Source organism: Athene cunicularia, assembly GCF_003259725.1.
Source record: "Athene cunicularia isolate RWA chromosome 10 unlocalized genomic scaffold, athCun1 chr10_part1, whole genome shotgun sequence".
Lineage (NCBI taxonomy): Eukaryota > Metazoa > Chordata > Aves > Strigiformes > Strigidae > Athene > Athene cunicularia.
Window position 1 is genome coordinate 22,442,807 of NW_020799112.1, and position 10,501 is coordinate 22,453,307.

Sequence of the window (10,501 nt, forward strand, 5' to 3'; positions counted from 1 at the left end):
CTCCCACCCACCCCCTGTAATTCCAGTGATACTGGATTTGTCAAGCCTTTGGTAAATTGCTCCAGTAGTTAATTACCTTCATTTATGAATCTGGACTTTTATCTTTATTCCCAGATGAGTCACTAAGAACACAGTGAAGCACAATGTAATCACTACTGTATTTATTGCTATTTATACTCCTGGTAGCCATTTTCTGTCCTGACCCAAAAAGTTATTGCAGATAAAACAAATGTTTTATGTATACTAAAATAATATATTTTGGCACATTTTAGCCTTCATTGTGATCTTCCTCTTTTGCAGCTAGATCTTTTTTCATTTAGCATTCTTAGTATTACAGAGCTAAGTCATCATTTACCTATCTCTGATTGCAAATTACAGTAGGAGCACTCTGAGAGAGAGTAACTTCATGAGACACGCTCGTGTTTGGCTCTTTATGGTACTGAATAAGGACTAACAACATTTTTTTATTAAATTAAGCAAAAGCTTGGAGAACAACATGATGACAACTCCTAAATACCATGAGACAATAGTGTGTGTGTCTCATCTTTCCTGCCCTCATTTAATTTCTAATTTTACATGAACATGCCCAGAGCTTAGCTTCTCGCATAGTTTTACCGACTGTGGATATGTGTGTGAAGCTTATACACGGATCTGAATGGCCCGAGCCTTGGTATTTTAAGAATCCTTCTCCCAGGCTCAGAGGTATTCAGAAAGGTTCGGTGGGCTCTGAGGATGGAAAACCAGCCCTCTGGGGACTCGGGCGGGAGCCGGAGGATTAGCCGTGGGGAGACGCGGGGAGGAAGAACAATACTGCAGTGATTACTACTGATGACCCCTGTAAATCCCAACATTTGCCCGGCTTATTTGTTTTTTCATGCTGCTGTGTTGGTGCTGCAGTAAAGCTGCAGTTGTTAATTGCAGGGCTCCTGGTGCCAGGATGCTTTTTAACATAATTGGTGGATTTCATGCACAAACTTCTAGGAGGGGGAGTGGAATGAGGAAAACAGGAAACCGGTGCCATCTGGCAACCTGCGAGCTGGGGACACGCAGTGTGGGGAGTCGGAGCTTGGGGAGTCTGAGCGTGGGGACACAGAGTGTGGGGAGTCGGAGCGTGGGGACACAGAGTGTGGGGTGTCGGAGCGTGGGGAGTCCAAGCAGGTGCCACTGCTCAGACAGAGCTCGAGCATGACTAGAGGTGTGATTGAAAACTGCAGGTTGCAGTTGGGTTACTCCTCTGAGGGTTGTTGAGTGTTCACCTCCCTCCTCTTTGTGTCCTTCATGGGAAGTCCCACTCTGAGTTTTGCTTGCAGTAAGGAAATGGTACCTTTTGCCATTAAAAACCCCCAACAAACCCAAACCCCAAAAATCTCACAAACAACAAAAACCCAAATTTGTCAGACTAGATGCACAGGCTTTGAGTCTGTTGGCTTTCTTTTATTAACTGGCTGCCTTTGCGCAATATTCACCTGATCCTTTGTTGTAGCAGGAGCACCCTCAGTCCTGTTAGTAGTGAGCACTTGTTAAAGCCTTGACTTTGGTCTTGTCTCTGAAATTGAGTTTGACCAGATAAAAATTGGAACATTACACTGAGCCAGAATATTCCAAGGTGGTTTCATTAATGCTCTGCAAAAATAAATGGGACCCCAAGCATTATTCCCAAGTTCAGGAATGACAGTAATGCAGAGGGAGACTACAGACCCAGAGTGGCTGTGTGAAGTGAAAACTGGCAGTGATGAACTTACTGATGTTGTTATATTTTAAAAGAGAATTCCAGCACAGTTACGGCAGCTCTGGGCTTTTATGAAATTGGAGATGGTTTTTTTTTTTTTTTTAATTAGAAAGGAAATATTTAGGTATTTTAATAGCAGTGCAAGCTGTACTCTTTTTGTTAAGTAAAACCCTTTCTTTAAAAGGTAACTACTTGCAGCTCTCTGAACAAAGGGACTGTAATGTTATTAAACCTTTTCCCAGTTTTCCAGACGTACAGCTCTGGCTGTTATTGAAAGAACAAGCCCACAGGCTCTTCCTTTAATGAGCTGCTTTGGATTGTATGTCCATAATTTATTAATGTAATTGCTTTATTATTACATTTGTATGGCTGAAAGGAAGCTGTCTCTAATGGCCACAGAATTTAATGTAGTATCTTTATAAAAGATGCATTATTAGTTGGTGAGAAAAATACATGTTGTACTACTTCAGGGCTTTGTTTTAAAAGTACTGCTTTATTAGTTACTGCGTTTCACATCTAATTATTTTTAAATTTTACATGGTAATTAGGTATATTTATGTCAAATTAGAATGGATATACGTTTGAATTTGCAGCCTATAGGTAATATGGATATCATTGTTGATTTGTTGCACAGTCAGTGATTCTTTAGCTGCCCATTTCCCTTAAATGTATCTGAAATAACAAATGGGAGTAACTTAGATGTATTTTTACTCTTCTGAATTTGAAATGCATTATAATCTAAAGTGACGTAGTGTAGAGCTAGACAACATAAAGCTTTTAGATCGAGTTTTAAGTTTCCTTATTTAGAGAGGTGTCGTAAAAATGGTTTTCCTGTTCCCCTCAATTCAGTGTCCATTTAATGATTTCTGTAAAGATTTCTGTTGTATATTTGAACACTGTTAAAGATCTGCCTACATATACTGAACGTAATCTGAAGAAGAAAGAATTCAGCAATCTTTTCATGGTGACACTGGCAGCAGGCAGGTATTTAAGATACGGGGGGGTGGGGGTGTTTAGTCCACTTTTTTAATGTGGAAGTTTTTTGAAGATGTCACTGCTTTGTCGCTGATGATGTGTCTAACCCTGCAGATGCCAGGATATAAAGATTATCTCTCAATAAGGCAGAATGAAGGAATTTGTCCTCCTTTGTACTCCCATATGTTGGCTTACCTTTATGCAGAATATGTTGATTTTAATTATGTTGAGAAATTTTGCATCTCTGCTTCCCACTTATGCTGCATAAATCTGTGTGTTAACTTAGACAATTTTGACAGGTGCCAGTCAGTGGTCTAGGAGCGGAGGACAGGCCCCCTCATCTCCCAACTATGAAAACTCTCTACACTCCTTGGTAAGAATTGTTGAAAGCAACACAGTACTTTTTGCTCAAGAGTTGAAGGCTTGGTTTTGTATAAATCCTGCATATCATTAAAGGGAACAGTGGGATAGCATTACAAATGAATTCTTTGCTAACAAATGGCCTGTTCAGTTGAACAATATAAGACGTGCAGGGTGTGTCTTTCACCATCTGTTCCTTGGGCATCAGGCTTCTGTGCTGAGGACAGCTGGTGCTAAAGCGCTGTTATGAGATTCTGGTACCTTTTCACAAATCCATAGCTAATTCTTATCTAAAGTTCAGTCTGGAGGAAAGATAAAGACTTCATGCCTTCGCATTTACATGTCCTTCCCCCCCTCTCCCTGCAATCGTAGTCTCTGGGGCTTTTTTCATTACACTGTCATTAAAGTATTAATATATTTTGTGTGTAATTATTATTTGTTACTGGGGAATGTTCGTTTGTTAATTAATCAAACGTTTTACAGAAAAACACACAGGAAATAATCTACAGCACTGTAAATTTTCTTCTTTTGAAGATTCAGCAGAGGATTTAAGTTACTGACTTCTTTCTTAAATTTCTGATACAGCGTCGGGAAGGAAAGGGGAAAAATTTGAGAGAAGGTTTTGATTACCTGTTAGTATTCCTAGTTTTCACAGATGTAATTTCTTTTTTTCTGTCTAACAAGAATAAATTTAAGCTAAATCAGTTTTCTTTTCTTCAATATTTTTGCAATTAAATATAATTGATATGTAGAATCCTAACATAACTGCAGTGTTAAATATTAGCCTTTTCTTATCTTAATATAATCAGATCTCTGTTGCATTAACTTGACTAACAATTTATTGCTGACATGCACATCAGCTGTTTCCTCACCTCTTTTTTGAATTAATCTTAACCTGTGCTTTGCTTCCTGTTCTGTCTTGACTTTGCCAGAAAAATCGAGTTGAACAGCAACTTCACGAGCATTTGCAAGATGCAATGTCCTTCTTAAAGGATGTCTGTGAGGTACTATTTCACTTTAGATGGTGCCTTTTTGTGTTTCAATTAATGCTTCCTTCGGATTCCCCATTAAACCTTAGTGTAGCGTATGACCCATCTTTTGACTCGAACGTTCTGCTATTTCAGTTTCTAGAGAGCTGTAGCATCGGAACTGGTTTTGCTTTGGGGTTTTTTTGGTCCTTTTTTTTTAAGGAAAGTAATTTTAAGACAGACTTTTCTGCAGTAACATACTGAACTCACTTTTATTTCTGAGATATCTAAGCTGTTTAAAGATCCATTTTAGAAAATGGTAGCTGCAAGTTTTGTCCAGTTTTTATTGTAATACAGGTTCTCAGAAAGCCGCTGCCTCTCTTAACTGTAACCAGCGTGGTGAGGCTGATTTTATAATCCTTCTTTCTTGTCCTGTATTATAGCTTATTTTGTAGCACTTCTTTTTTTTCATGTTCATGCTACGTAATAGAAGCTGAGTAACATTAACCTTATAATAAGCTTCACTTGAAAAGCTGCCACCTATTTGTGGAATGAATGCTATCTTGAGCAAAATCTCCAGATATCTTTTCTTTTTTTCTGTTTGTAGTGCTGGTAGGTGCTTTCAGAGTCTTTTGATACTGCATTTCACCTTCTGTCTTTAATATCTCCGAGGCAGAAGCTGTTAGGGTGCGAGTGTGCGGGTGTGTTCAGTGACGGGTGTCCTGTCCCCCTTCCATCCCCGCAGCAGTCCCGCATGGAGGATCGCTTGGACCGGCTCGACGACGCCATCCACGTACTACGAAACCATGCCGTGGGGCCCTCAACGAGCCTGGCAGGTGGCCATGCAGATATCCACAGTTTATTGGGACCATCCCACAACGGGCCAATTGGGAGCCTGAACTCAAATTACGGAGCATCTAGCCTTGTGACAGCCAACAGACAAGCGTCCATGGTAATGCTGGTTTTAAACACGTGTATGTTTATGCAAAGCAATTACAGCTGATGCGTTTAAACTATCACAGAGCCTAGAGAGTTAAAACTGGACTGTAAGACTAACACTTATCACAAGAAACCACTCGAGATCCTTGTGGAGGGAAAGATGGCAGACAACTTGCACCTGCTATGGGTTTCCAATTAGAGGGTTGGGGTGGGGGTGGGCAGAAGTGAGGGGGAGGAGAAAGATGGGAAAACTTAGACTTTGGCCTGGTCAGTGGCCCATAAAATCCTGCTGTGACCATATGCAGAAAGCTGAAACTTTCTGCTGAGAGCATTTCAGCTTATACATGCATTTTTTCCAGATGTGTAATAATTGGCAGAACAGTTTTCTCCTTGAAATGGTGAATAGGGAGATTGAATGGGAAAAGCAGTCAAGAAGGACTGAATTTCAAGTGTTCTGGTCTGGAAAAGCTGTTTATTGTAAATTGGAACTAGTCTTCAATAGCAGATGCTGGCAGAGGACTGGGAGGAAGCTGCTGGAATGTGGAACCATAGTGTGCGCAGGCTCAAAATTTAAACGTTTTTTTTCTAAATGAAAAGGAGTTTGAGCACAGCTGTAATGTAAGTAACAATGAAGAGGAAACAACTTTTAGATTAATCCCCAAGAAGAGTGAAATAAATTCAATCCATCTCTTTTAGTTTAAAAATGTGAACTGTTCTGAAAAAATGTAGTCGAGCTTTTCATAGATCAGAAATATGTTAAAAGCATTATACAGTAAACGAAATCTATTTGTAGCATTGCTCGCTGCCTGTTTTCATTCCTCTCTTCTCAGAAACACTTAAAGGAAAAGAGCTTTTTAAAACATGCTTATTTTAGTGGTGCCATGTGTTTGCATGTTTACAGCGTAATTTTAAAGACCAGTTACATGCTGTGAAATTTTCTGTTATAAAACAGATTCACAGCTGGGTACAGAGTGATCAAGGCAAAATTTCACCTATCATCAAAATAATTAGGTACCCCAATTGCTGAAGGGTTTGTATTCTATAAAACAGAATTAGTTCCAGGCTCTCCCATTCGCACGTCACACAAGCGTTTATATTAATTTCAGAACCAGGGCAGTAAACATCAAACAGAACTGGTTCCTCTCTATAACTGCGTGTGTTTGGGCCCCTCTGGGGAGGGGGGCACTTCCCAAACGCACGTCCAGCTTAGGTTTCTATACAAGCTCACAGTTACTTTTAGTAATGAAGGAAGCGATGCATAATACTGTAGAATTTTTTTCTTAATACTGCCTCACGTTTAATATTTAAAGAATATTGTTAAGGGGAGAATTCTACAGTGTTCTGGGGTAGACTGAAATTTTAGTCATACAAAAGAAAACTTTATTTTTTTAACTAGGTCTTAATGAAGTGGGGTGAAGTCAGTGACTGATATTGCAGTGACAGAATTGTTCTGCCTTTGGAACCCTCCAGTACTGCGAAGCCAGATGCAGGCAAACGCAGATAGTGCTGCTGCACATGAAAATCTCTTGTTTCTCTTTTAACCTAAGCTGTGATATTTTGTCAACTCCGTTTTGGTTACAATAGGTGACAGTGGGAAAATGGCTCTCCCAAATGCAGGAAGGTTCCTCAGTCTGCTGTAGTTTAATGTAGTTCTGTAACTTAATACAGACTGGATTTATCATCTAATGACTGATCGGCAGTTGTGATCGAAGGGTGCTTGCTGTCTGGTAGAAAAAAAACTTAGATTAGGAAAGTGAAAAAAATGCCTGCTTTTACATTTCATCCTCACTGGTAAAACAAGCTTGCAGATCAGTTTTGGCTTGAAAAGTGACTCAGCCAAAGAATTTGTTGAATCGAGCTTGATTTTGTTACCGCAGGATGATTGGCTGCAGCAGAAGGCAGCCTGCCGCCGCGGCCCTGCCGGGTCCCCGCGGGGTCCCTTTGCCGTCGCCTGCGGTTCAGGGGCTCGGCAGGACTTAGGGTGGAGTCTGAAAGGTGGACAGAGCAGAGGCTGGCACACCTGCCTGTCCTGGAAGCCGAGTGGTGTATTGGTGATGGGGGCAGTGAGGTGTGATCCTGCGGCAGTCAGTCATCACTTCAGACTCTACTTACCTGCTGTTGGTTTTTCTTAAAATAGTAAATGTAGTAGAGCAGAGAATTTGACACAACAACCTGGACTGTAGGATCTAGGCTTTGTTCAGAAACAAAATACTGCTTCACTTCAGAGGACCTCCAGTAAATTTTAAGAAAATAATGAGTACTGGCTAACATAGTGAGAAATGTCAACACCGATAAGGGTGTTTACCTGGTTTTGTTTGATGTGCTTGTAGGGGCTTTTGGTCAAGAAATGTCCATTGGGATTCAGCACTAAATTAAACTTCCTTGTTGAGGGAGGGGGGGAATCATTATACAAAACATTTTTGTTCTTTAGGAAAAAAAGAGAAAAAAAATTAAATTTAATTTCCCTTGAAGAAGATGATCTTGGCAGAAGGAGCTAGGAAATGAGTAATTTAACTCCTTTTTATGTAATTAGTGTAACCAGACATGGTTTTATTTTAACATTTGCTTAATTTTTGAGCCAGATTTATTTTAAAACTCTAGTTGACTTCATTTCCTGCTCGCTCTGAATGGTCTTGTTTTCTTTTTAGCTGGGCTGGCCATTAGACTTATTCAAATAGATTTTTAATATCTCAAACTCATCAAATATTTGCTAAGTGGCCTTTGAAGTTGATTTGTGCTTTATTTCATGTATTATTGAAAAGTTAAGAAGTAATACTCTTTTTGTTCTTATTCAAGCTGCTTTTTATTTGTCATTGTAATACAATGGAAAAAGAACAGCCTGAATTGATTAAAAATAAATAAACAAAAGGCCTAGAAACTCAGTTAAGGATGAAACTCAATCCTTAAGTCACAGGGTTTTTTTCCAGGTGTAACAGGAACCTAAGAAAATGGGTGATGTTCCTCTTTGTGCCCCGCGTCCGCTGCGGTGTCAGAGCCCCAGAGGGCCCTTGGAGCTGCTCTGCCAACACCCGCCCCTGCTCAGAGCCTGCCCGGTGTTAGTGCTTCCCCCCGAGCTGCCTCGAGAGTGAAAGTCGGGATAGCAAAGCCCTTTGCATTGTCTTAATTGTGCCTTAGTTAAAATGGTGGCCGTGACGGCGCCCAAGTACGGCTTGAAAAGCGCGTGTACTTTTAAATATGCTTAGATAAGTCCTAGAGCAAATACGTTCAAAGAGTGATTTCCCCCCCCAGTTTTAAAAGCTTTTATTGCTAAGAGTTCAGAATTAATAATCAAACTGAAGTGGAGATGCAGAACCAATATTAAGAGGACAAAGGTTGTCCTTTCCCCACGTGTCTGTCGCGGTTCTCGGGCCGTAGTGTGTCATCGGTTGCCATGACTTGCCTAGTTTTTATTTAGTTGCCAAAACTCCTGGTTTTCTGGTTTCAGATCCCAAATGTTGTCACTTCAGTCAACAGAGATCGGTTCTGCGCTCGTTTATTCTTTTCAGCTGGCTCCGACTGTGGCTGCGGGTTGCCGCGTGTGCGAGTCCTCCCTGAGACGCCGGGCAGCGGGTGACCCTGGCGGTGGCGCACACGGGGTCCCGGTGCTCACGCCGGTTCCGGGGGGCTGGGAGCGGTGTGCTGCGAACCCCCGGGTCTGGAGGGCGGCCCTGGGTGTGTGCGGGCGCTCTGCCCTCGCTCCCCGGTTTTCACCGAAACCCCTTAAAGCGCCGCCGAGGGGGCGGGGCTGCGGCGGAGCGCCCAGCTGTATGCTAACGAGGCCCCGCCCAGCTGTATGCTAACGAGGCCCCGCCCAGCTGTATGCTAACGAGGCCCCGCCCAGCTGTATGCTAACGAGGCCCCGCCCAGCTGTATGCTAACGAGGCCCCGCCCAGCTGTATGCTAACGAGGCCCCGCCCAGCTGTATGCTAACGAGGCCCCGCCCAGCTGTATGCTAACGAGGCCCCGCCCAGCTGTATGCTAACGAGGCCCCGCCCAGCTGTATGCTAACGAGGCCCCGCCCAGCTGTATGCTAACGAGGCCCCGCCCAGCTGTATGCTAACGAGGCCCCGCCCAGCTGTATGCTAACGAGGCCCCGCCCAGCTGTATGCTAACGAGGCCCCGCCCAGCTGTATGCTAACGAGGCCCCGCCCAGCTGTATGCTAACGAGGCCCCGCCCAGCTGTATGCTAACGAGGCCCCGCCCAGCTGTATGCTAACGAGGCCCCGCCCAGCTGTATGCTAACGAGGCCCCGCCCAGCTGTATGCTAACGAGGCCCCGCCCAGCTGTATGCTAACGAGGCCCCGCCCAGCTGTATGCTAACGAGGCCCCGCCCAGCTGTATGCTAACGAGGCCCCGCCCAGCTGTATGCTAACGAGGCCCCGCCCAGCTGTATGCTAACGAGGCCCCGCCCAGCTGTATGCTAACGAGGCCCCGCCCAGCTGTATGCTAACGAGGCCCCGCCCAGCTGTATGCTAACGAGGCCCCGCCCAGCTGTATGCTAACGAGGCCCCGCCCAGCTGTATGCTAACGAGGCCCCGCCCAGCTGTATGCTAACGAGGCCCCGCCCAGCTGTATGCTAACGAGGCCCCGCCCAGCTGTATGCTAACGAGGCCCCGCCCAGCTGTATGCTAACGAGGCCCCGCCCAGCTGTATGCTAACGAGGCCCCGCCCAGCTGTATGCTAACGAGGCCCCGCCCAGCTGTATGCTAACGAGGCCCCGCCCAGCTGTATGCTAACGAGGCCCCGCCCAGCTGTATGCTAACGAGGCCCCGCCCAGCTGTATGCTAACGAGGCCCCGCCCAGCTGTATGCTAACGAGGCCCCGCCCAGCTGTATGCTAACGAGGCCCCGCCCAGCTGTATGCTAACGAGGCCCCGCCCAGCTGTATGCTAACGAGGCCCCGCCCAGCTGTATGCTAACGAGGCCCCGCCCAGCTGTATGCTAACGAGGCCCCGCCCAGCTGTATGCTAACGAGGCCCCGCCCAGCTGTATGCTAACGAGGCCCCGCCCAGCTGTATGCTAACGAGGCCCCGCCCAGCTGTATGCTAACGAGGCCCCGCCCAGCTGTATGCTAACGAGGCCCCGCCCAGCTGTATGCTAACGAGGCCCCGCCCAGCTGTATGCTAACGAGGCCCCGCCCAGCTGTATGCTAACGAGGCCCCGCCCAGCTGTATGCTAACGAGGCCCCGCCCAGCTGTATGCTAACGAGGCCCCGCCCAGCTGTATGCTAACGAGGCCCCGCCCAGCTGTATGCTAACGAGGCCCCGCCCAGCTGTATGCTAACGAGGCCCCGCCCAGCTGTATGCTAACGAGGCCCCGCCCAGCTGTATGCTAACGAGGCCCCGCCCAGCTGTATGCTAACGAGGCCCCGCCCAGCTGTATGCTAACGAGGCCCCGCCCAGCTGTATGCTAACGAGGCCCCGCCCAGCTGTATGCTAACGAGGCCCCGCCCAGCTGTATGCTAACGAGGCCCCGCCCAGCTGTATGCTAACGAGGCCCCGCCCAGCTGTATGCTAACGAGGCCCCGCCCA

General features: G+C 45.4%; 1 protein-coding gene across 6 annotated transcripts in view; it reads left to right on the forward strand.

Moving 5' to 3' along the window:
* The window catches only part of TCF12 (transcription factor 12), a 169,803-nt gene that overhangs the window by 147,402 nt on the left and 11,900 nt on the right, over nt 1–10,501 (forward strand). For 2 of the 6 annotated variants that reach the window (XM_026855652.1, XM_026855653.1), the window contains exons 14-16: nt 3,004–3,077; nt 3,997–4,068; nt 4,778–4,984. In XM_026855652.1, coding sequence (XP_026711453.1) covers nt 3,004–3,077; nt 3,997–4,068; nt 4,778–4,984 — 353 coding nt within the window. The remainder of the gene's footprint in view (nt 1–3,003; nt 3,078–3,996; nt 4,069–4,777; nt 4,985–10,501) is intronic. The other 4 variants (XM_026855655.1, XM_026855657.1, XM_026855654.1 and 1 more) reach the window with 3 other exon arrangements.